The sequence below is a fragment of the Aspergillus viridinutans genome, assembly GCF_018404265.1.
Source record: "Aspergillus viridinutans IFM 47045 DNA, scaffold_9, whole genome shotgun sequence".
In the NCBI taxonomy this organism is placed as follows: domain Eukaryota; kingdom Fungi; phylum Ascomycota; class Eurotiomycetes; order Eurotiales; family Aspergillaceae; genus Aspergillus; species Aspergillus viridinutans.
The window spans coordinates 1,222,740-1,247,597 of NW_025091225.1; the positions used below are offsets into that span (position 1 = coordinate 1,222,740).

At 50.1% G+C, this 24,858-nt stretch overlaps 9 protein-coding genes across 9 annotated transcripts; 4 read left to right on the forward strand and 5 right to left on the reverse strand.

Annotated features, from left to right (window-relative positions):
* Positions 1 to 1,738: 1,738 nt before the first annotated feature.
* Positions 1,739 to 5,661, forward strand: Aspvir_010032 (DEAD/DEAH box helicase; the record flags this gene model as incomplete). The annotated part of the gene is made up of 5 exons (XM_043273169.1): positions 1,739 to 2,098; positions 2,159 to 3,216; positions 3,282 to 4,062; positions 4,126 to 5,592; positions 5,650 to 5,661. The coding sequence occupies 5 exons, from the start codon at positions 1,739 to 1,741 to the stop codon at positions 5,659 to 5,661; spliced, it is 3,678 nt and encodes a 1,225-aa protein (XP_043129104.1).
* Positions 5,662 to 6,548: 887 nt separating this feature from the next.
* On the reverse strand, positions 6,549 to 7,582 carry Aspvir_010033 (Ran family GTP-binding nuclear protein; the record flags this gene model as incomplete). The annotated part of the gene is made up of 5 exons (XM_043273170.1): positions 6,549 to 6,680; positions 6,740 to 6,945; positions 7,004 to 7,157; positions 7,229 to 7,321; positions 7,544 to 7,582. 5 exons carry the CDS (start codon positions 7,580 to 7,582, stop codon positions 6,549 to 6,551), a joined length of 624 nt encoding a protein of 207 aa, XP_043129105.1.
* A 631-nt stretch (positions 7,583 to 8,213) lies between these two features.
* On the reverse strand, positions 8,214 to 9,103 carry Aspvir_010034 (putative 26S proteasome non-ATPase regulatory subunit Nas2; the record flags this gene model as incomplete). The annotated part of the gene is made up of 4 exons (XM_043273171.1): positions 8,214 to 8,348; positions 8,399 to 8,751; positions 8,805 to 8,877; positions 8,939 to 9,103. 4 exons carry the CDS (start codon positions 9,101 to 9,103, stop codon positions 8,214 to 8,216), a joined length of 726 nt encoding a protein of 241 aa, XP_043129106.1.
* A 640-nt stretch (positions 9,104 to 9,743) lies between these two features.
* Aspvir_010035 (putative Rho guanyl nucleotide exchange factor) lies at positions 9,744 to 12,492 on the forward strand (the record flags this gene model as incomplete). Its single annotated transcript, XM_043273172.1, has 5 exons — positions 9,744 to 10,676; positions 10,728 to 10,928; positions 10,982 to 11,200; positions 11,264 to 11,489; positions 11,561 to 12,492. 5 exons carry the CDS (start codon positions 9,744 to 9,746, stop codon positions 12,490 to 12,492), a joined length of 2,511 nt encoding a protein of 836 aa, XP_043129107.1.
* A 733-nt stretch (positions 12,493 to 13,225) lies between these two features.
* Aspvir_010036 (SBDS family protein) lies at positions 13,226 to 13,739 on the forward strand (the record flags this gene model as incomplete). The annotated part of the gene is made up of 3 exons (XM_043273173.1): positions 13,226 to 13,386; positions 13,479 to 13,602; positions 13,686 to 13,739. The coding sequence occupies 3 exons, from the start codon at positions 13,226 to 13,228 to the stop codon at positions 13,737 to 13,739; spliced, it is 339 nt and encodes a 112-aa protein (XP_043129108.1).
* A 285-nt stretch (positions 13,740 to 14,024) lies between these two features.
* Positions 14,025 to 15,119, reverse strand: Aspvir_010037 (mismatch-specific DNA-glycosylase; the record flags this gene model as incomplete). The annotated part of the gene is made up of 1 exon (XM_043273174.1): positions 14,025 to 15,119. The coding sequence occupies one exon, from the start codon at positions 15,117 to 15,119 to the stop codon at positions 14,025 to 14,027; it is 1,095 nt and encodes a 364-aa protein (XP_043129109.1).
* Positions 15,120 to 15,668: 549 nt separating this feature from the next.
* Aspvir_010038 (uncharacterized protein) lies at positions 15,669 to 16,206 on the reverse strand (the record flags this gene model as incomplete). The annotated part of the gene is made up of 3 exons (XM_043273175.1): positions 15,669 to 15,722; positions 15,773 to 16,089; positions 16,149 to 16,206. 3 exons carry the CDS (start codon positions 16,204 to 16,206, stop codon positions 15,669 to 15,671), a joined length of 429 nt encoding a protein of 142 aa, XP_043129110.1.
* Positions 16,207 to 19,022: 2,816 nt separating this feature from the next.
* On the forward strand, positions 19,023 to 20,830 carry Aspvir_010039 (putative NADPH oxidase (NoxA); the record flags this gene model as incomplete). Its single annotated transcript, XM_043273176.1, has 4 exons — positions 19,023 to 19,117; positions 19,172 to 19,426; positions 19,477 to 19,886; positions 19,941 to 20,830. 4 exons carry the CDS (start codon positions 19,023 to 19,025, stop codon positions 20,828 to 20,830), a joined length of 1,650 nt encoding a protein of 549 aa, XP_043129111.1.
* A 279-nt stretch (positions 20,831 to 21,109) lies between these two features.
* Aspvir_010040 (uncharacterized protein) lies at positions 21,110 to 24,702 on the reverse strand (the record flags this gene model as incomplete). The annotated part of the gene is made up of 3 exons (XM_043273177.1): positions 21,110 to 22,123; positions 22,173 to 24,623; positions 24,682 to 24,702. The coding sequence occupies 3 exons, from the start codon at positions 24,700 to 24,702 to the stop codon at positions 21,110 to 21,112; spliced, it is 3,486 nt and encodes a 1,161-aa protein (XP_043129112.1).
* Between the last annotated feature and the right edge of the window lie 156 nt (positions 24,703 to 24,858).

Sequence of the window (24,858 nt, forward strand, 5' to 3'; positions counted from 1 at the left end):
AGTTATGAGCTGGGATTACGATCAGCTTCCCCGGAGAATTCGGGGGCAGACATGTGAATTCCTCCGGGGCGGTCGGGGATCTTCATAGCATGGCGCTGTCAGCTTTCGAACTTGCCGAGGCTGGAGGCTCCCTGTGATTGATCGCTGAGATTCCATGGAATGGGGTAACCTTCAATTTCTGATGATGCATTTGTGCATTCTGTCTTTATTTCATGCAGATGATCACTTGGAATTGAGACTGTCTCCTACACTGGGGTACGGATAGAGAGGGTGTAAACATGCATAACTACAGAACAATATATCCTCAGACCAAGGGACCTGTATTCCATTACCAATCTGGCACGCATTTAAGATGAAGACACAGTATTTGGATCCAAGAACAGACCCCAAGTAGATCTACAGGCTACAGCACAATACCGATGAATTTCTCCCCACTCTATGCCTATCTGAGGCTTCAACCATACTCAGAACAGAAAGCAATGCGAGAACTTACTCAACCTAGTCTCAACGACCAGCACAAGCAGTTGAGAAATCCAATGAACTGGTTCATTCCCCGATGCTTCCTTGTTACACGGTTAAATTATTCTTCCAGTCCTGGCAGTGATAGCACCGAAGAACCTCCCTGCTCCGATGTGTCCGATGCTAAAATGGATAAAGGAAAATGATCGTGTGCTTGAGAGTTTATACATATAATGACGCGCTATCAGCTAGCATAATTGATCGCATAGCGGTTCTCCTACGGGAAATCCTTGCTAGGATAATTCTAACCTGTAAAACCAAGTACAATATTTGCTCGATATCAACATAAAGAAGATCTTTCCTTGTAGCAGCTCATGGCTTAGATGGGAATCATGGCTGCGAATCAACTCATTGTGATTGAACAATTTGTCTCGCAGAGAAATCCTCACAGGGGTTTCCACTATCCAATATAAGACCATGTTTGCGAAGGCATATTGTGTGCTCCGACTAAAAAGTCTCTGCATACTATAATTGCTCTGCTCCAAGCATGTAGAAGGTGACTGTTCTATTCAAATAATGTGAAGTGAATGACTGAACGTCATTATTGTGGGTGTTCTAAGAGGTATTTGTCCTTGATGAGCTTGTTCCATTTTAGGACGTCGTCAGAATGAGAGACAACTAGCAAAAAAATCGATATTTCTCAATGGAACCATGGATATTGTCAAACATTGAAATTCCTAGAGTCATTATGACCAGAAGCCCTTCAATGTGTCGATCTGTCAACATTAACCTGAGTGACAGAAAGAGAAATCAATGAAGAGAAAAAATTGATCCAGAGAAGTATCCGCGCTGTCGCCACCGTGTTGGATAGATCTCCTTTCCAGCTCCCTACTCCGATTCCAAAGTTAACTACGTACACACTCTTTGAATCTCGATTGCGCTGGTCAGAAAAACCAGCAGAGGAAGTCAGATCCTCTGTCTGTGACTCCTCTAGGACTGCGCAGCCTTCCCTCACTCTTTGTCTTGACGTCTCTCGTGTTGTTTTATCTCTGTTGCTTTTTTCTGCCAAGAAGGAACACCAGAATCCTTAAACCATCAACTCCTTTGAGTCTCTTCAACTGTTTACCATCTTCCTGATTCTTTCTGATGTCACTCATTTAACGTCTATCTAAGAGTAGTGGACAATTGAGTGAACTTTTTTTTCGCCACTTGGCTAGCGAATCTCTTACTGCTCTAGGCGACAAGCTGTTCTCGACAGGCTGGGAGCCTCCACGCGAGCATGGCAAATATCGCGGAGGATGCGTCCATTGACGATCTCGAGGACGATCTTCAACTGCATCAAGTCATTCTGCAAAGCTTAAACGAGCAAAGGCCAAATGCTGTCGAAGAGAGACAAGAATTACTCGACATTATCAGAGACTTGGAGACGCGCCTTGCGCGACTGCGTCGGGGCGGCCAAGCCACTCCTGAGACACGTTCTCCGGTTGCCCGTTCGGCTACGCCTGGCTCGCCATTGTCTCATGCACAGCTAGACGGCGCTGCTCTTCCATATTCAAGCGGTGCTTTGAGTCCTCCTCAGTGGGGGAGCTCTGTTATGTCTCCTCCAAGACGGCCATTTCAGGCTGGACTCCCCACAAGCGTAGGTCGTTCTTCAGGAAGTATATTAAGAGCTTCAACGGATAATGCTAACAATAACAAGGGATCGAGTTCATATGGTTATGACGACGATGACCTGGATCGGCCACTTGGAGGAGGATCTACGCAGAGACGTGCTTCCTCTAGCTCTAGCTCTGCGATGTCCCCTTCGAGGGTACCTGCAGGTCTTCCTCTGGAGGCTGGATCCAGTCGGAAGCGCCGGCGTGAGAGTGCTAGCGTAGACCTTAACCTTTCACGGCCACAGAAACGAGCAGCAGACGACAGACGTCCTTCTAACTCTAGCACAGCGTCTTCTTCCAGTCATCAGAGCCAATTGGACGACGAGTCTGAGGAACTGAAGCGACTTTTGGGCTTAGACAATGACGATACTCTGCGCGCACTCCAGGAAGAGCAGAGAAAAGAAGAGCAATGGCTCGAAGAGCGAAAGGAGCAGGAGCGTCGTGACGAAGAGTATGCCCGTATGCTCATGAACGGGCTGTATGAACCTCCTCGTCCAGCTTCAGCTCGTAGCACCGCCTCTACGAATTATTCAGGGTCGTCCATCCAGTTTACTTCCGAAGGTCCCCTGGTATATCGCGGCGAAGCGGGACCATCTTCCATTCCCGAGCATCGTTTTATCAATACGCCACTTGTGGATCGTTCGCGCTCATCCTACAGCATTCCGTCATCCCCTGAACTGAGACATTCAGAAGTACAGCATTTACCACTTATTACCTTGCGCGATAGTGATGACAGCGATATAGCAGAGATCTCACCCCGAGATTTCCACAATGGTCAGGCCAGACCCCAAGGCCATCACAGACTGTATCCGAGCTATAATACGCATCCGGGCCATTCTCCGAATCGTCCGAGCGTGGCAAGATACGCCCCAGTTGTTCATCCTTCGATTCCACCTGGACACAGTGCTCCTCAAGGTTCTGTGTACGGCCCCAATGTCTTGAACAATACTATGGCAAGGCTTCAAGCAAGCCGGCAGATGTTACAGCAGGCGGGAAGATCGGTCTTTGAAGGATTTGCGTCGTACTTTTCACCCTCAGGGTCTTCCGGCTTGCCCAATGGACTTTCTGCTGATGATTACTATGCTTCGTTGAAGGGCTACAGGTATGCTGCCCTGCGCCTTGAGGTCGCAACTGCATCATCATGCTAACAATATTTTCTCGATCTAGTGATTTCTATGAGCCTGGTGTGGATCCCAAGCAAGTTCAGGAAGAAATCAAACAATTGCTCGAAACGATTAGACCTGACACCGAAATTGCCAAGGAAAAGCGGGAAGGCACTCCAGATGCGCTCAGATACACTTTGCTGGAGCATCAGAAACTGGGACTTGCCTGGATGAAGACGATGGAAGAGAGCGAAAAGAAAGGCGGTATCCTGGCCGACGATATGGGTTTGGGAAAGACCATACAAGCCATTGCTCTCATGGTGTCCCGCCCGTCTACGGATCCAGAGCGGAAACCCACATTGATTATTGCTCCTGTCTCTTTAATGCAGCAGTGGAAGCGAGAGATTCAGAAGGCTCTCAAGCCGGGTAGGCATCAACTCTCCGTCTATGTTCTACACGGTGACAAGCGAGCGGTCAGCTATAGAGACCTGAGAGACTACGACGTGGTCCTCACCACGTTCGGAACCTTGTCCTCGGAACTGAAGCGCAGGGAAAAGTATGACGAACTACAGTCGGCTGGCGCGAACGAGGAGGCTTTATCCAGAACTTTGTTGAAGAATCTGCCATGTCTCGGCCCGAGCAGTCTGTGGTACCGAGTCATCATAGACGAAGCTCAGTGCATCAAGAATCGAAATACGAGATCCGCCCAAGCATGTTGCCGTCTCAATTCCACCTATCGTTGGTGTATGAGCGGAACTCCAATGATGAACACTGTCGAAGAACTACAGTCATTGTTGAAATTCCTTCGCATCAGACCTTATTCCAGCATCGATCGTTTCAACAAAGTAAGTGTCGATGATCACGCCGTGTTTGGCTAATTGAGAATTGAAGGTTGACCGATTATTTAGGAATTTACCCGACCACTTAAGGGTCCTCCTGGCGAGCCTCGCGATAAAGCTATGAAACAACTGCAGGTTCTGCTGAAGGCGGTTCTGCTTAGACGGACCAAAACATCGAAGATCGACGGCCAGCCAATCCTACGGCTCCCACCCAGGGTTTCAGAGAAGGTACATGCTGTGTTCAGCGAGGATGAACAGGCGATCTACGACGCGCTTGAGAGCAAAACTCAGCTTCAGTTCAACAAGTATCTCAGGGCTAACACCGTTGGAAGAAACTACTCCAACATCCTCGTTCTGCTTCTTCGACTTCGTCAGGCTTGCTGCCACCCACACTTGATGTCTGATTTTAGTGTCGAGGTCAATGCGGCTACTGACGAGCTGGATCTTGCTGCCAATGCGAAAGCTTTCGGAGACGAGGTTGTGGTCCGTCTCAAAGAGAACGAAAACCTTGAGTGTCCCATTTGTATCGACGCAGTTGACAATCCGATTATCTTTTTCCCATGCGGTCATAGTGCTTGTGCCGAGTGTTTCTCTAGGATGACCGATCCCTCACTTGCCGTGGAGCGTGGTGAAGATGGTGCAGCGGAGATCAAGTGTCCGAACTGTCGCGGGCGTGTCGATCCGAAGAAGGTCACCGACCATCTGACGTTTAAGAAGATTCATTCTCCGAATGCGGATGATCCCGATCAAGTCGGGTCCCTTAAGCCTCTTCCTGACGAAGGAGATGATGAGGATCATGACGATAGCGATGACGACGACGACGATGATGATGATGACAGCTTGTCTCGGTTCATCGTTGATGACGAGGATGACCCAGCATCAGTCAGAAAGTCCAAGACAAAGAAGGGAAAGAAAGCCAAGAAGACCAAGAAGAGCCTTGCGGAACTCAAGAAGGAGGCATCGAAGAATATCAAATCGAAACAAAAGTACCTTCGCCGATTGGAGAAAACCTGGGTCACCAGTGCAAAGATTGAGAAGACTCTTGAAATCCTTCAGGAGATTCAGGACCGAGAGGATAGCGAGAAAACCATCATCTTTAGCCAGTTCACATCGCTGTTGGATCTCCTCGAGGTCCCGATCGTGCGTCGAGGTTGGGGCTATCGCCGCTATGACGGCAGCATGAGACCTGGTGATCGAAACGCCGCCGTCCTGGAATTCACCGATAACCCTGACTGCAAGATCATGCTGGTTTCCCTGAAAGCGGGCAACTCGGGCCTGAACCTCGTCGCTGCGTCCCAGGTCATCATCTTCGACCCCTTCTGGAACCCCTACATCGAGGAACAGGCCATCGACCGCGCTCATCGCATTGGGCAGATGCGCCAGGTCCAGATCCATCGAATCCTTGTACAAAAGACAGTCGAGGACCGTATCCTTGAACTTCAGGAGAAAAAACGCGAGGTCATTGAGGGTGCTCTGGACGAGAAGGCCTTGAAGAAGGTCTCTCGCCTGGGAACTCAGGAACTGGCCTATTTATTCGTATGTCAACCCATTCCTCGAACCTTTGTACTAGAAACTAACTGAATTTTTCTACAGGGCGTTCGGTAACGGCTCCTCATCATCCAATATGCGCGGTACGGCGTTGGCGGCATTCTGCATCCGTTTCGGCTTTACTTCGATACGATACCCTAGATCGCTACCTTTCCCCTTCTTATTTTGTATTTTGCCTTCTTTCCTATCTACATTCCGGACAAGTTCGTATTTATCATTACGATATCGGCAGACTCAGAGCAGCAGATAGAATGCAGTCTTGACCCTTCATAGATTTCATGCTATTTCATAAATTCGCTGCCTCACGTACATCCGTAATGGATACGCCAACTGCATAAGGTAGTGCTGACGTTCCTAGATGTTGTATACAACTGGTTGAGACATGTAGTGCTGTTCTTTTGACCTAATCCAATAAAAGAAAGCCTATGACGTCACCCACAATAAGTCGATTAATTTAAGAGGTTGTTCCTTGGAATTCCACCATATGGGGCGAATGTTTGCTACCTTATGGATGTTCATGGATTAGTCTACCCAGGTAGTACGTCTATTTGCCCTGCAGTGGCTTACGCTGTCAGGCTCTGTATGGGAGTAAGAGGAGTAGATGACCCCCTTGAAGCAAAGAGACGGTATGAAAACTTTTTTCGACCATCCGTAGAGGGTCCAATCCTGTCAACATATTTGCTTTTTGTTGTCGTAAATAGAGTTATCGTTCGCGAAAAAGAAAAGGAAAAAAGGGAGCAAAATTGTGATAAGCGTCTAAAACTACTAGTTGTGTAAGATTCCAATGCATGACAGTGCCGACCTTCCCTTCAGGCTATTTCCACCGACCGCTATCGTTGTATCGTAACTCGAGGCATGGCGTAACGAATCCAAATGACCGGGAGGAAACCGCAGGCATGGATGAATGACCGCAATTTGCCCCCGATCCAATCTGTGCGATACGCTTACAGATCCGCATCCTCCTCGTCGGGCAGAGGCATGGTAGCGGCAGTCGCCATCTCCTCCTCGTACTTAGCCATGAGCTCGGCGTTGACAGCGACCTCAGGAGGAGCAAGAGCAGGGGCAGCAACGAATTCCTGAGTCAGCGTGTTAGTTGAAAGTGCTATCGCAAGGCTATGTAGGCGCGTAAACTCACCAGGGCGGCGTTGCCGACCAGCTTGCGGGCGAGCCACAGGAAGGGCTTCTCGAAGTTGTAGTTGGACTTGGCCGAAATATCGTAGTACTGGAGGTTCTTCTTGCGGTGGAAAGTGATCGTCTTGGCCTTCACCTTGCGCTCCTTAACATCGACCTTGTTACCGCAGAGAACGATGGGGATGTTCTCGCAGACACGGACGAGATCACCTGTTTTGTGATGATCAGTATGGCCATCACTCTCCATGTTAAGTTGACAATAACTTACGGTGCCAGTTGGGGACGTTCTTGTACGTGATACGGGAGGTGACATCGAACATGATGATACCGCACTGGCCGTTGATGTAGTATCCATCTCTCAGACCGCCGAACTTCTCCTGACCGGCTGTGTCCCATACATCGAATTGAATCGTTCCCAGGTTCTGTCGCGAAAGGTTAGTCGCCTCGAGGAAGCTAAGTGGAACGATAGAGCGGGGTTGTTGGCGGGGCATACGGTGGTGAAAGTCAGAGGGTGCACTTCGACACCGAGAGTTGCGATATACTTCTTTTCGAATTCACCAGTAAGGTGGCGCTTGACGAAGGTGGTCTACAAGGTATGAATGTTAGCGATCCCGCAAGGAATTTCGACATGGGGTGATTTTTTTTCTCGTTGGCGGTGGGGGGCGATGAGGAAATCAAGTCCACGCAAGTAGGTCAATGAGCGTCGAGCCTTCGTAAAATGCAGGCAGAGAAAGATGCCGCATGTCATAAGAGTAAAACGCAATATGAGTATAATTTTACTTGCCTTACCGGTACCACCGTCACCAACAAGGACGAGCTTGAAGGTTGGTGTAGTCGGAGCAGCCATGGCGATGATTCTGTGACGTTTGGAAATGGAGAAAAAGTCAAGTCGCGAAAAAAATCACGCTGTATTTATATGATGGAAAGTCGTCAAAAAAGTACGCGACGTTGATGGAGAAAAGTGTGTTCAACAGAACGGTTGAAGCCAGGGAGAAGCAGAGCGAAAGACTATTCTGGTGATGGAATTTTTGCCCAGAGTCGGTCACAACAGGTTGAAGTCACGTGTTGTTGCCTGAGGATGACGGTGCCCCGCGAGATGGCGGTCCAAGGACGCCTGAGGGCACGTGCAGCCAGTAAATCTACGAAATACACTCTTTGCAAAGTACGATTTTCCCACTTATCTCATCTTGATTTGTCCATGTTCTACATCTTTTACAGATTAGGCACGAAGGTACCTTGGAGTTCCATGCATCAATTATTAATACATTCTTTCTCGGACTTCGGATCTCCGCTTGCAGCCTAAACAAACAGTAACGCCAATTTATGCTTGATCCTACCATCGACTCGATCATAAAGGCCATACCGCATTTCTCATCAGAGTAGAAAAAGAGGAGCAAGGCACGAGCAGACGTCATGACGAATGCATTTCCTCCTGCAGTGCCATTGAGCCGATGTCAATCTGGCCTGCGGTTCTCCCGTCATAGTGGAATAAGATGACAACCTAATAAGCCACGACCTCCCCAATCACGGCGTGGTATGAGTTCTAAACTCAGCTCAGTAGTGTTATTGGACCCAGGTCCGTCCTTTCTTATGATCTTGACGACGATCATGCGCTGCGTAAAGTCAGCCAGGTGTAGCTTGAGAAGAGGATGCGACCACTTACTCCTTCGTTCTGTTGCACTGTTTGTGCTACCTTAGATAGACGTTCGTGATTGATCCAGTTCACATTTCCGAAGCTTCGTATGGTGTCCCCGGCCTTCAACCCAGCCTGATCCGCAGGACTACCGGGCACGACGCTGTTCACCTTGGCAAACGGCGTTCCAATCATTTCAGCATCTGATAAACTGTTCTCACCCAAATTGCTTCGTTCTGCAGTCCCGTTCATACCGCCAGCGGGAACGGCGGCTTGCGCACGTTGAAGACTGGCGAAATGCTCATGGAGACCCTTTTCGAGATGTTTCATTACTTCTTTGTGGTCGGTTCGCAGGTGAATTATTCGTGCTCGTGTCGTGCGGACTATGCTTCAGATTTAGTTTCCGTACCGCATATGGAAATTCGATAAACCTTACTCTGCGCGACGTCGATATCGTCTCGTGGAAAACCATCAAAGGTCGTCAAAGACGTGTTCATATTCACGCCATGCTGGAAACACACATTATTAGTCCTAACATCCAGAGATGTCCGGGTAAATCGGGCGACTCACAGACGTCAGCACGGCGCTAAGGGCCGACAGTTCTGCTTCAATACGTTCCTTCTCTTGCATCAGGTCCACCATGGACAGCTTGGACAGGTCACGGCGAACCCCTCCGGACGTAGGTCCAGAGGGTACAGTGGGGGCGTGAATATTATCGTTCATGGGTATTCCCATCCCTTGATGACAAGGTACAGTTAGACCATCGTAGTGTTGTTTGGTAAGTTGTTGGTTGTAGTCGGGAGAGCTAACGGATGGGCGACAGTGGCGGGTCCACCTTAAAGATAAGTCGATAACCCGCGGGGTCGGAAAGGCTCCTTTGCTGTTCTTGGCACATCAAGCGTCCATTTTCCTCTGTCTAATTGTCTACGCTGGAGGGTATAGGTAGATTCAATCCGTCAAAGAATAAAATGGACTCTTCAAATACTCTGTTGTTCGTTTTCCTTTCATGTGTTTTTAATCAACCAAGAAGGACGCTATGATGTGTTGTCGCAGTATTTTCCTGCTATGGAGGAGATGATAGGCGGAAACGATGCAGAAGCGCAAGGCAAACAGGAGGTGGATGGACAGTATAGCATTACAGATGGTCAATCTTCAGTCCTGCAGATCCTACAACGGGCGTCTAGAGTTACGTTTTGTTTGTCATTCCATTGCTTCCTCTGTGCCGGTCGCAGCTTCCATAAAGCAGATGGCTCTTGCCGCGCCTACTGGTTTCTGCACGCCTGCACCATGATCTTTGGAACGAACTTCTCGAACTTGTCATTCAGACAGTTCATACGCCAGTTCTTCTGAATTAGTCTCGCATGCTCACGCAAATATGGAAGAGTCCAAGGAGGATACCCTATCTGAAACACCGCTCCTTCTCGTGGAACCTCCGAACTCAGAAGTGAAAGTAGCGGATGCGAGTGATTCAGTTCATGACTCAGGAGGACGATCAACTGATTCAGGATCATTTAGGAGATGGTTTGAAGAGTTCTGGCTGAAGAGGAGTCTTCCATCTCCAGCCCAGAAACACGTTGACGGTTGGCCCGAGATCCTGTTGACCAAGTGCTCCAACGACGACTGGTCACCTCACTGTGGCCTTCAAGATCAGCAGTGGGAACAGTTATCAGCCCATTCGTCACATCTGGGGATTGTCAAAACAGCGAGCTTCACTGACCAAAGCGTAGGGAGATCAAGGGCTGCAACACAGAGCACCTTCAACCCGAGCATACATTCGGGCGGTCGTGGTTCAATCGAGAGCTTGAGGCCTACTGTCAGCCCTTCCATATCTCATGCAGTGTTACTTCACTCTCTTGAGAGGCGTCAAATACTTCGGGAGATCATCACTACTGAAACTGACTACGTGTTCGGGTTGAAGGCCCTTGCTGATGTATGCCCGAAAGCAGTATCTCGTGCAATTGATCTTGAAACTGACCTTTTCCCGTCAATCGACCAGGTACTCCTCATTTGTTCCGTCAGACCCCGGATATATCGCAACGTCCAACAGATTCGAGAACTACACCAGACCTTCTTGGCAAGGGCTCGTGCCGTGAGCCCCAAGTCCGTTTCGGCTGCATCCGAGGTCGATAAGCTGTTCCCTCAGGGCGTTGCTAAAGGCTTGAGGGCGATTGACTTGAAACGCCTTAATAGCTTTCAAAGCAGATCCTTGAGGAAGCAGAGCCTGAAGACATCGATAATTGCCCACCTCAACTCATTGGCTGCGCAAGGTTCGGAAGCCTATGACATTGCGCACGAGATTGCTGCATTGGTATGTGCCTGCATCAAGGCTGATGCTTTATGCTAACTCTTTTTGGTGCAGTCAAAGTCCTTCAAGCTCTATGAAGACTTCTGTAGCAATTTTGAACTACTCTTGCAAGACGTGAGCCTTCTGCGCGGGTCAATACCGAATTGGGAAACCTTCGAAGGAGGCATAGAATCTCTTTCAAAGTCTGTGACGTCCTTAGAGAACAAGCTCGTGACAGATAATAGATCAATGTCTTTGAGTGATCTTGTCGTCAAGGTTTTTCCAGCCCCAGCTTCCAGATCCGCCATCTCTGTGCTAACTAGCCTCAGCCAGTTCAGCGACTTTGTAAGTATGAGCTGTTCTTGAGGGAACTACTAAAGTGCACGCCGATCCAAGATGACCCGTTATCGCATGATAAAATCAAGGAAGTACTGGATGGCCTTCGCCCAACAATCGAGCGAGTCAATCAAGCCAATGAAACTCTCAAGCAAAGGGAACTCATTGCAAAAACCCTCTTGCTGAGAGAAAAGCTCGAACTGCCAGAGCCGGTGAGCCACATAGTCACCTTTCTTAATCGCAGAGATTACTGACAACAGCGATCTGGCATGCAGGACATTGTTCACGATATCTACCTACAATTGGGGCCCATCAAACTATGTGGCGTTCTTCATGCGACCTACCAGTTACCGGCAGATATTGTGGGTGAATACGTCGTCTGCGCTCTGTTTGAGAGCTATCTTGTTCTGGCTGCTTCAAGAGACGGCTGTTCAAGACTCCGGGCTGTGGCGTGCTTGTACGTCCGTGATCTAAAGATCGACACCTTGAGAAACGGGCGAGGTAAGCGGCATACATCCCGACCCTTTTTAACCTCTTTCCCTGTCCGTGGCTCACGCTTAATCTCGGTACAGGGCTATGTTGCTACGGATGCTTATTCTCGTGGAAGCTGATATTTGAACATCAAAATAATCAGTACGAGCTGGTCTTGAGCGCGTCATCGGCGATTGAAGAGAAGCAATGGAAAACCGAGATACTTAGGGCGGCGGCGGCGTTGACCGAAGTTTCGACAGCAGGGCAATCGGAATCAAGTCTATACTCCTTTGAGGTGCTAGGTCTACTCCCACTCGAATGCTCGACGGGTTTAACACCTCTCTTGTCCCGAAAATCTTCCATCCACTCATTGGCCACTTCTGCGAGTAAGGCGAATTTGCAGCATATTGTGATCAGAAAAACGCATAAGCCTGGAGAGGCATCGCCTGAGGCGGATGGAGAAATCGAACGCCCAAAGATTCCCCCTTGGGCCTCAGCGCTGGTCTTGACAACAAGAAGACAAGATAGAGTTGATCTGGAACGATTCATCTTCAACATATATACAAAGAGCTCACTGCCTTATCCTGGAATGCCTCCGGCCAAAGGCAAGGACTTGCTCAAGCCTAGTAAGCTCATGGTAGCTATCCGGGAAGGGGTGTACAGACGTTCTAGCTCCGGAGGCCTTCCAACCGCTAGGCGTCCCGCCATAGTACTTGCTCCTGCAAAAACCAGCAAAAATGAGCAAATCGGCCGGGGTGAGAAGGGTAGAACTGATGAATTGCCTGTTATCGAGGACAAGAAGAAAGCTGTCTCCCCTATGAGTCGCATGGGAACGGTTCGACGAGCTCTAACTGTCAGGTTTCAGGCCAGACACAAGTCTGCTTCTCATGCTGATCTGCCTTTGCAGTGTAAGGAGCAATCAGACCAACCTTTTCCCAAGGTGTCAGTACGAGATATCTTCAACTCTGTATCTCGGAGGAGCTCAAAGAGAGGTTTGCATTTAGCTTTGAGCATGGATGGTGGAGCACAATGATGCAATGAACATTGAAAGTACGACAGACACGCCATGGATCACTGTCAGGGATACAGAAATGGTATACTATTATTATTATGATCACTTTTCGTTCTCTTTGTTTCGATAGGCAGTGGGGTTACCGGGTTAGTGTGGGTAGAGGACTGGGGACAGGCATGGCTGGTATTGCTGCACCCTTGGCGAGACGTAATGAAATAGCATAGGAGACTACGGATTAGCCTAAGCTCAAAGTCGAATAACGGTGACAAGTGAGTGAATTACATGATGAAAGATCTCCCCACCAGGCTTCCCTGTAGCAGTCAATCGGCTGGGTTGCGCTGGGCAAAGCGGATCCGTCAACAGTTGAATGGAGGATGAAGTTGTAACTGGGAGGGACCGATGACGTCGCAGCGGGTGATGGCTGTGCAGGTTCCTCAACAGACGACCTTATATAAAGAGGGCTCGGTCTACAGCAACCGTAAAATTGACTTCAGCTAAAACAACATCCAATTCCTCTCTGACAAGAATCACATCCTTTTTCCCCTTTTAGCCTAGACGCTTTGTTCTCAATACTGTGAGCTTCCTCCCCGCATAGCACCTCAGTGACGTCATCAAACATCACCTCACGCGATCACTCCTTACAACCTCTCGAACTTCCCAGAAGCGTGACTTTTTCCTTCAGAAAGCCATCTCCTTCATATAAATTCTTCATACCTCGACTTCATACCTTAAACATCACAAGATACCAAACAAAATGCGTGCCAACGATCCCAGCTCCAAAGTCTTCTACAAGGGCAAGTCGGACGACTTCATCGTCTTCATCGACGACCCGGCCGCCCTCAAGAACTGGAAGAACGACCGTTCAATTCCCCTCTCCGATGTGGTAAACGGGTTCAAAATCTTTGTTACTCACAGGTATGTCTATACCTAATTTGATCCCGACTATGCTCCGTAACTGCAGGGTGGGCGAGAACTCCGTATGCTAACCCCCATGGCGAAACTTGCAGACACGGATCCCAGGGTGTGCTTGACGGCGCCAGCAACGCCAGTCTGGACAATGAGTTTGAGACTCACAATATCGACGATTGCATTGTGAAGATTTTGGAGAGGGGGACTTTCCAGACTTATACTGTAAGTTCTTTTTTTTTTCCCTTCTGTCTTTTTTTCCGTCTCAAGTCAAGTCAAGAACGAACGGGAGCTGATTCATGGACTAGCAAAGCGAGCACCAGGCCGATACGAACCCGAGCAATGGACCTGCTTTCCGGTAGATTGGGGTCTTGGTTGTGGTTGTTCTTTGTGGGTTGAATCGTGGGTTTAAGCGGTTTGGCTTGCACTACATTCTATGAGCGATGATGATTTATGGGTCTCCTTCCCGTGGTAGGAATGGATCTGAGGAATATGTACTTTAAGCTAGGCTATTACCATATTTCAATGGATCGGATAGCAGGCTGAGCTTGCTGTCCTGATATCGATACATGAGTTCAGATTGAGATTGTCGTAGATTATTGTGACGTGTCTATATGTTTTATGGCAGTAGAGAAGTCTATATGCAATCATTGGCTAGGCAGCTTGCCCGCAAGAGCCTCACGGCGCTGGACAACCCAGCTCCCCAATTCATTCCACACGGCCTGTTTCTCCGCGATACTCATCCCAGCAGCCAGGCCGCTCGTCGTCGTAGCGACAAACACCCGCGCCCCCTCCCATCCATCCGGGCCATCACATCGCCCCATATTCTCCGCCTCATCCTGCCAGCCATACCGGAACTCCTCCTTGCGGATCGCCCTCCCCTTGCGCGCCCGCCACACAGCCTCCCAGATACTCTTGCCCACGAAACAGACCGCCTCAGGCCGCTGCTTCGCAACCTTCGCCTCAAGCACGGGGACACCCGCGTCCATCTCGGCCTTGGTGAGCATGCTTGCGTCTCGCGTCGGACGCTCGACGATATTCGTGTTCCCGATGTTGTAGAGTTCTGGGAGGCGGTAGGTGTCTGAGGGCGGGTGGCGGATGGGAGTGATGCCGGACCAGTGCAGGAGCTTCCAGAAGAGGTTGGAGGGGTGTGCGTAGGCGAAGCCCGTGGTGCCGGTCATGATGCCTGGGTTTACGCCGACCAGGAGTAGGGTGAGATTCGGCGGGATGGTGTCGCGGAGGAGGCAGGTGGAGGATGTAGCTGGCGTGGAGGGTTGTCGGCGACGGGAGCGAGAGCGGGAGGTCTCGTCGGGTGTTGTGGAGGGCGTGAGAGGGGAGTCGGATCTTGATGGAGGTAGCGAGGTGGTGGAAGAAGCGGAGCGCGAACGGGTGATGCGTGGTGTAAGGCTGGTGGTGACGGGTGAGGATCGGCTTGAACGGAGGGTTCGTGGTCGTTTGATGGGCGGTTGAAGTGTCGAGGCATTACTGGATGGATCACTGGGTGGTTCTGAGTGAGACTCGGGCTTGCGCTTGATCGTTGCTGTTAGGAGATTCGGCGCTGAGGCAACGGTTGACAGCGACTCCTTTGTCGGTGCGACGTTCTTAGATGCATGAAAGTATTGGTTCAGTCTGCCGTTGAAAGTGGTCTTTTTGTTCACGGGGACATCATCTTCGTCGACGATGCCGGCTTCGCCTTGATATTCTTGAGGAATTTCCTCAGAAACAGGAGCAGGTGGCAACATGTCTGCTGTTGAGGAAGATCTTGCTGGAGCGAATTAGTGGTGATGGAGTCAGTGTTCCTCACAAAGTGTCAGGAGACGGCCAGCAAGGAGCTCATGAACTCTTCAGTCCTGATACTATTGACTTGAATGAGTTTGTGAAGTCTGCATTAGATTATTCTGTTGTGATATCTACCCTGGGAAATCCTGTACTGGGATCCAATTATAACGGTCTTGCCACCCAGGTACGATTGCTGGTGGTCATGTGACTATTACCGAGGTTTGGCATTAAGCTGGGAGACAGTTCTTGGTCAGTAACTCTTATTATATGTCCAAGTAATTGTTATATATACATCAGCAAGAAGCCCACTGGCCTCTTGCAGCTTCGACATCTAGACCAGCGCACTATAGTGGTCGCATATGTTACAGTCCCATAACCGCTCCAGGCCCCTGGCGACGGAGCATTAATTCCTCAGGTTTCAACCCCTTTTCCGTTGCCCTGTTCATGATTCGTTACGTCGTATAGTCTCTTCGTGATATGTAGAACCCTTTAGTAATGAGGATTTCGGACTCTTATACTTTGAGCAAGTGTCGTTTCGGCAAAGTCCACGGCTCCGGACATACAACCTGTCATTCGTCAGATAATGTATGCAGGGAAATCGAAACAAGAGACTCACCTCGCCTTCGGTGTACGCCCAGAAGTAGACCGCAATTCCGATCAGATAGTAGATGGCAGGATCCGTCCCCTGGTAGAGAAGGGCAGCGAGGAGAGCGCTCAGAGGGTACATGATGAGTCGCACTTCTATGCTGCGGTGTGGTAGGGTCCCAGCGAGGAGGTTCAACGGCCATTCCCACGCGATGCCGAGCAGACCCATTATGAGGTTGAGGATTTGGAGTATCGGGGTAGGTTTTACAGCGCTATTAAGATTTCGTGTGGTGAAGTCCCAGAATATCTTGGGCCAGATGAAGCACTCTACAGCGCTGCCTACTTGATCTAGGAGGTCAATGTGTCAGCTGGTCCTGCTGTAGTTTGAAGATTAAAGAATCACATACAAGCTGCAGCGGTGAGGATGATCAAGCGGGCCCAGTGGTTTTTGATCAGTCTTCCCATTGCGACGAGAATACGACGATATCGAGATGATCGAGGGCTTGACGCTGTATATATGACGAGCAGGCTTTCGTCCAGCGAAAGACTTCCATGCAGAGATCGAGGGCTCAGTATCGCTCAGCGTTGTGGTGGACCGAAATCAGACGTCCGCTCTGCCAGTTGGTCTCGCATATGGCATGATCGGTGACAGTGACATGGCAGTTGAACAATGGTATGATCACTCTTATCTTCCCATGAGTCGAGTCGGATTGTAAAATTTAAGGTTTGTATCACGGATATCACATCAACCGAGACAATCAATGCGTCGAAATCAGACGACAAAGGCTTGCGAAGGAAGGTGAAGATAACGTGATGGCAGGATGAGCGGGAGGGGAAGCGATTAGTTACATAGATAGCTCACAGTGCCAAATCAGCAGAGCGAGGGAGACCACATGATCACTAGCGAGGATATCTCCACGCAATAGTGCAGAATCATAAAAATAAGTGCTTAGCACTGCTGAGGATTCCTCGTTCCGGGATTGTCAGAGCAACTGTGACACGCGCAGTGTCCGATCAATCGCCTTGAAGCTGAGAACCAATTGAAGGGGAAAGGCCGCTCGAGGCCGTCAAAGCCCCTCTTGGCTTCTTCATGCAGAGAGTGAGAAAGCATGAACGATTGGGCGAGAGCATGGACACTAGCGAATAAACTAAATGAATTCGGGCTGGCAAATCCTGGAGATGTTGAAGCTGGTAGGTTGGCAGTCCCCAGTTGGGCGCTATGAGAAGTGCAGGATGAGCGAGAAGAGGACGAATGGGAGAGGACACGGAGCGTGATAGACTGCAGGAGATTAGCGGGAACACGCTTTAGCGGCCGATGCAGCTGTGTGATAATAATTCTCAAAAGACAGAGTTGAGCAGTCTATCATCTTGCGAATATCGGACTTCAGTTACTGGAAAAGGGAAATAGTAATGGACTATACAGAACGGCATCTCAAAGACTCGACCGACACCAAATGTCCCTTTACTCCCATGCAATTCTTCTTCCGATGAGTTGACACTGGCACTTCTACAGTAAGTACAGTATAGTTCTGACTCTAAGTGCGAGGACGAGGATTTAAGAAATTGATATGCCAATGAACCTATTGTATATGAGACAGTCGAGAAACGTTCGGGATGATCCATTCAAGCCTATACTTCGGAATATCCCAAAGAACAGAGTTCGTCTCACCGTCTTTCAGCCCATTGTTCTTCGTTTTTAGGGGGAAGAAGGCAGATATCTAGGAGACGAAGTCCATACCTTTGAGTCCACGTGCATATCTTATGGTAATTCTACCCCTCGTTTTGTATTCCTTTTAAGGAACGATTCTTCAGGCCGTCGACAGAGGCGCAAAATCGGGGATATTGTCAACTTTGGATTGGTGGTGATTAGCTATGAATAGACATATCTAGATACCGGACATGAACAGGATCCAATGGCTATATTTGGTATCAATTTAATACAAACACAAACAGAGAGGCACCAAGAGTATCGACAAACTTATCTGGGGGAGGCGTTCTGATTGAGATGCAGGAGTTCGTCTTCTGATTGGCTAGAAGAAATGTGACGGAGATGAGCGCCTGCAGAACCACTCTGATTGGTCAGTTGGCTGTTCCCACACTGATGGATTGTCAGATAGAGTCACTCCAGAGTGCCTACATAGAGACTATCCAGGTGCCTTTATCCGGTCCCTCAAGAGTTAAAAATAAACCAACGCCAGGCTTTGACCATAGAGTATCTACTAGCTAGGATGGTTCATGATTGATCCCGGTACCACATGGTTCGCTGATGGAGCCCAGGATCTGAGAACGCCAGTGGAACTTGGGAGAAGGAGGGAAAAGCCAGCGAGAAGACGAGGAGAAAAGACAGCCCTTGGCGATTCCCCGTAATAACCGGCAAGTCCGAACGAGGACTCCTGATAGGCATGACATCTATCACACTCTGACGATCTCGGCGTGCTATTGACCTGGAAGTGATCATATCCGAACAGTGACAAAGGGGGAGACTTTCTCTGTCCAGTCAGTTACTTTACTCATTCATCATATGATGGGTAATTGGCAATGGATCGGCAAGACTCAGTGTGTAAATGAGTACCTATGCGAGTAGATGGATGGGATTTGTGATGATACTGACCAGCCACAGAAGGATTGGAAGAGCGGCATCATTTAAAGAAGTAAATAAACGCCATGTATATGGGTTTACCTGGATAACCATTGACTTGTGCTAAGAACTCAAAATACAGCACTGTCCAGTAAATGATTAAATATAGCATATTTAGAAAGATCATTTACCAGTGCAGATTATTATTATTGTGCTGGTGGCTTCTTTGACCCCTTCCCCCTCTTTCTTCCTCCCTACAGCCAAACCACAACGCTGGGAAACCAAGCAAGCAATCTAAGCGAACTTCCTGCAAAAAAGAAAAATCCTTCTCAACGTCATTCTATCCCGTCCAACTAGTTCGATCTGTCTATCCGACCATCCTAGATGTAACCATTTTTTCCTTTCATTGATGCCGTTAGACTTTCTTGATCATGATTCTCTTCGCCTCGGCTTCTTTCCTTGACTGTCACTCGCCCTGTAGCGTTGGCCGTTAACCTGTGCGGCATCGCAACACTTACGCGCCGCATTGCGATCTTCTCTTGGCCATAATAACCGTGAAAGGTCCTATATGGAGGCTCTTAGGACTGTTACAACATTGCTATTAACCCAATCGAGATCCCTCCAGGGGTAATCGATCATCGCCGGTCGATGATCCCCAATTCTCTATCGGGATATTACATCCTTCAGACTCAGCCCCATCAACATGCGGCATCCACTGTCTTCACAATTTACGGGATCTAAGATTGTGTTTTACTTTCTGTTCTGGGGTGTACATATTGGCATCTTCGCCGCAGGATGGTACGTCCGGATATAGCTCGAGGGACCGGATGACACTGACTGACATGCGTTCAGGTACCTACAAGCATCAAACCTCAAATTGGACGCCCTCAATGCATTGAAGTGGTCTGTGTGGTTGTCCAGGGCTGCAGGTCTGGTCTTGACTGTTGATGGGACACTTATCCTGCTGCCTATGTGCCGGAACCTCATTACTCTCGCCAGACCCCGAATTCGATGGCTGCCCCTTGACGAATCTATGTGGTTTCATCGTCAGGTAGCGTATGCGCTGCTCATCTTCACTATCATACACGTTGCTTCCCATTATGTCAAGTAAGTCGGACGCGGTTGAATGCTGTCTGCAGATTGCTAATCCACCGAAGTTTCTACAACATCGAGAAGGACAAAATCCTCCCCGTATCTGCTATCCAGCTTCATTATACCCAAGCAGGCGGAATCACCGGCCATGTCATGCTTCTATGCATGATGCTTATGTATACCACTTCACACCATCGCATTCGACAGCAGTCCTTCGAGACTTTCTGGTACACGCACCACCTGTTCGTTCCTTTCCTGCTGGCCCTCTACACGCATGCAACTGGTTGCTTCGTGCGAGACACTGCAGAACCAATTTCCCCATTTGCGGGGAAGAGATTTTGGAACCATTGCCTTGGCTACGAAGGTTGGAGGTGGGAACTGGTAGGGGGCAGTCTCTACCTCATAGAGAGGCTCTATCGCGAGATTCGGTCCAGACGCGCCACCGTCATCACAAAGGTGATCCGTCATCCATATGGTAAGCGACACCTCGCCCTGTTACTGTGCTTGCCGTTATCTCACAACTCGTCAGATGCGATGGAAATCCAGTTCCGCAAGGACAGCATGAAATACAAAGCCGGACAGTGGCTCTTCATCCAAGTTCCCGAGGTTTCTAACACTCAGTGGCACCCCTTCACCATCACCTCCTGTCCCTTCGATCCGTATATCAGTATCCACGTCCGCCAAGTAGGCGACTTCACGCGAGCGCTCGGTGACGCTCTCGGATGTGGCCCCGCACAGGCCAGAGATATGGAAGGCTTAGACCCGCTGGGAATGTACGAAGTCGCCCTCCAGAACGGCCAGAAAATGCCCAAGCTCCACATCGACGGACCCTACGGCGCCCCCGCCGAGGATGTCTTCGAGAACGAAATTGCCGTCCTCATCGGCACCGGCATCGGCGTGACCCCCTGGGCCTCCATCCTCAAGAACATCTGGCACCTCCGCTCAGGCCCGAACCCGCCTCGCCGTCTCCGCCGGGTCGAGTTCATCTGGGTCTGCAAGGACACCTCCTCCTTCGAATGGTTTCAGGCCCTCCTGTCCTCGCTCGAGTCCCAATCCGCCAGCGCCGCCGCCAGCCAGGGCAGCGCCGAGTTCCTGCGCATCCACACCTACCTCACGCAGCGGCTCGACGAGGACACTGCCGCCAACATCTACCTCAACTCCGTCGGCCAGGAGCTCGACCCGCTCACCGAGCTCCGCAGTCGCACCAACTTTGGCCGGCCCGACTTTAACCGGCTCTTCACGGCGATGCGTGACGGGCTGCATGACCAGTCGTACTTGCCCGGCTTTCATGCGGCCATGACGACAGAGATCGGAGTGTACTTTTGCGGCCCGAATGCGGCAGCCCGGCAGATCCGTGAGGCGGCCAAGACGGCGTCCACCAGGGACGTCAGGTTCAAGTTCTGGAAGGAACATTTCTAGTCTCTAGGCGTTAGGTTGCTGACTTGCTGCCGCTGAATAGAGAACCATCAGCTGCAGGGGTGGGGGATATCAAAACAGAGTATCATGAATGAGTTTAATGTGTTATGAGTTATGAATCTCTTTATTGGTTTTGGTCGGGTTATACAAGGCATTGGGGCCTGCATGTATCATAGTACAGAATCTAACCGTATATCCATCGTCAATTGATTGCTTCTCATACACCACTGCTACCTTACGAATATGCATACTGAGAAAGGATCAGGAAGCGCCGTTGCTCATCTATGATTGCATACGCTCATCCTCACTCTCCGCATCGTCGGGCATCTGGATCGGCCCCAAAGACATAGCAGCATCCTCGAGCCTCCTCGCCGCAAGTCGATCCAACTCCTCCTCGATATCGACATGGATCCGCGACTCCTTCTCCACAAGAACGTTATACACGCGGCGAAGCTCGTCGAAGCCCATCCCCTCCCCTTTCCTCGGGGAATCTTTGTATCGGTCCCGGACGACGTCCGCGCGCAGGTGCGTAAACGCTAGCATAACGAGTTCCTTGGACCAGGGACAGGCGCGAATAGCGCGGTAGAAGACTTCTTTGGCGCGGTTGATCTCGCGCCGGGAGAGTTCGAAGAGGATGTACAGTTTCCAGAGGGTGAGGCTCGAGCGGGCGGTTGATGAGGTGCTGCTGGCGCCGTTCGTGAGTGCGCCTATGCCTGCGTGTTGGAGGTGAGCGGGGTCGCCGATGGCTTTTTCGAAGGCTGCGCGGACGGAGTGTAGGGTCGAGCCTGCGTAGACGGGGCGGACGAGTTCGGTGTAGATTGAGAAGAGGTGCGAGGTTATGGGGATTTGTTGGGTGGTTGTGCGGTCGTGGCTGGTGCGCTGTTTGGTCTCTGAGGTGACGTCGCGGACGACTTCGCGGACGCGTTCTTCGATGCGGAACCGGGATTCGTTCCAGGCGAAGAGGGATAGAAATATGGTGTTGTGGGGGAAGAGTGAGATGCTTTCGGTTAGGAGGGAGCGAATCTGAGATGGTTTGTATAGGCTGCTGGTGCGGACATGATAGTAAATCAGTTTCGCCCGGGCTTGGTGTAGCAGCTCGGTTGTGAAGGTCCGGAAACTGTGGAATCGCTCCGGTAGCGTGCTGAGACTGGCCATTGCACGGTTATATGCCTCCAAGGCTTTGGTCATATCGAAGGATTGGGACAGGTATGCAAGAAGAGCCAGACAATCCGTGCAAGCAACAAATATCCTGGCTTTTCTGGTGATCAGGGCGCTTTCTTGGGCTTCTGAAAGAGACTGAAAGGCGTCAGCGTGTGGTCCAATAAAACAGTGGGGTAGAACTCACATTCTGTGCTTTCAGCAGACTTGTCGCGCCAAATATGGTTTCGCTAAAAGCGCCCGGGGCAGCCTTGAGGTCAACACTGTTCTGCGGTATTGAAAGCAGTAGGTGGGAGGCTTGGGCTATATTTCGAGCATTAAGCGATTCCCAGGTCCAGCTCTGCCACAACAGGGCAGAGTCGACCCTGTCATGATCGGAAAATGTCTTGCTCATGGAGAGCGTGGTTGCCCAGACATGTTCGGCAGCCGTGAGATTGCCAGAGCGACATTCTATCAGAGCGTAAGAGTTGTAAAGGCGCAGATTCGAGCTTCTCTTCTTTAGAAGTGACTTGGCGTACTTCCTGGCTTCTTTGCTATTGCACGCCAATTCCACGGCAAGTGCATACTCAGCCAAGTCATCGTTCCGCGGATTTGCTTCTACTAACAACCTGAGGGTCCTCCGAGCCCATTCGCGGTTGATATCGGATCGTGAGTGCATCGTACTCTTCGTCCACGACCGTAGGGACGAAAACCAGGCGACTTGGTCTGCAAACAACGTATCCGTGGTCTGGATGAAATTTGTATGAGGAAAAGACAATGGGGAGATAGCAGATGGCTCTGTACCGTCGGTCTGATTCTGAAGGAAACCATCCATTGTGAGCTCCGGGTTGCTCATCAACTCATTTCGCAGGAAATTGTCTCCAGCCCAACGACTGGTCGATTCCAGGTTCTCGGGTGACTTGAGTGGAGGCAATTGGCAGTAATACATGAAGCTATCGATCAACACGTCGGCCGAGTCCGCGTCCCAAACAAGAGGTAAAATCTCTTGGAGATCAGATGCGATTACTATACGGTAGGGATCATCTCCGTCGTTCTCATCCAGACTTCGCGCGGGCAATTGAGCATTTGATATCCGTTCTCTTTCGCAGATGGTCCAGGATGCAAAAATTGATCGCAGGTTGACCTTGAACTGAGGTGCGAAGGCCTTGGGTTCCATGAAAGCATTTTCTCCCGATCTCCAACCCTTTGCGCCCAACTCTCCGATTCGAGCAACTTCTGATTCCCAAAAGCCAAGGAATGCTGAGAGTGTTTCTTGGTCCTTTCCGATACTTAAATCCTCTGGACGAAAGAACACTGTTTCAAGAATGGCCTGCCAAAGACCCGCCGCATGCTCGGTGAAACCAGCTTCCCTGATAAAACAAGTCAATCGCAAAAACAAGTAGATCCGCACATGACCTTTTCCCGGCCCTCCAGGGCCAAGCCTATTCAGTTTCAAGCATTCAAGGTAGGTGTTGAAGCACCTTTCATAGGTGAAATCGAGAAATTCCGTCTGACGAAAATCAAGGTATTTGATCCAAAGGCTAATGAACTGTGAATTCGCTTTCAGCACTGCCTGCCATTGAAACGAGAGCTTCTTCGTGTCCCACAGCTTTGCACCTTCTTCTAATAAACCCAGCAGAAGGACTTCTTTGAACGGCCTGTCCCCGACCTTTTTCAGCGCTTTCTCGTACAACGACAGTTTGATGTCGGCCAAGCTCTTTCGTTCCGCGGCGGTCAAGGCGCGAGATTCCCTTTCTGAGCCTCTAAGGAGCAATTCCTGATGTTCTATGAGGCGGAGCCATGCATCAATATCTGTCGGTTTTCGTTCAACGTCCCTCAAGAGTTCTGCGTTGCGAGACTTGATTTCCTCATCGGGATCCACTCGAAGGCCGCCGTCACTGGAGTCCGTGTCCGACACGGCCTCCAAGTCGCTCGGAATGTCATCTTCGGGTTTCGCTTTACCATGAATCGACCTGTAGGCATATCGCTCATCTTCCGTAGCGATATCTTCTGGCGTTCCTTTGCGCCTCCGGTTGGCTGAAGCATCGAGCGGAAGGAAATCTTTCGAGGCCTCGGCTGCGGCATCCGACAAAGGGTCTTTTCGCAGCCGGAGAAGCCTCGTGCGTTGCTTAGCCAGTCCAGCAAAGGCACTCTTTGACTTAATCCTCTTCGCGTCTGTACGCGAAATGCCCGTCTTCAAGATCAGCGCATCTCCTTCCGCCGTGTCACGGTCGATTCGGTAGCTCGTGGGAAGACCAAGCACGTTTCCTCGGCCGACTCGGTGATAAAGGGGAACATTGTAGCGATGTAATGTCCCGTAAATCAGGTTGTATTTGTCGCCTTTGCGATCGATAACATACAGATCAGACGCCTCGTCTTCTCCCTCTCTCACGACGGGTTCCGGTGCGCGCGCAGATTCGCGAGTAGGCTCCACAACTCGTTGTTCCGCATCTCTTCGGGTCGGACGATGCCCCTTCCGTTCTCTTCGACGCTCTCGAGACCGCGAACGATCCCGATGGCTTCTATGTCTCGAGTGGTGCTTGGACTTTTCGTCGCGATGGACGGCCTCGTGACTTCGGCGATCGGAGGGCCGATCAGCTTCGGGCGGAGGAGCTGGTGGAGGCTTGAAACTGGCAAACCGCGGGATGGACTTTTTCTCCTTCAGCGATCATTAGTATAGGCGCGAGATACAGTTTTAATTTCAAAAATAGTCTTACCTGGGAGCCCGAGGAATCCATGCTCCTGGACGTAAGACATCATCGGGAGACTCCAAGTGTTGCGCAGTTGGTGTTGGCTGGAAAAACTCCGCTCCCGCTTCCCGCAGCCTTTTTTTGGTTGGAGAAAAAAGACTCCCAAAAAAAAAAGTTGCTCCGACCATTAGTCGATCTTGACAG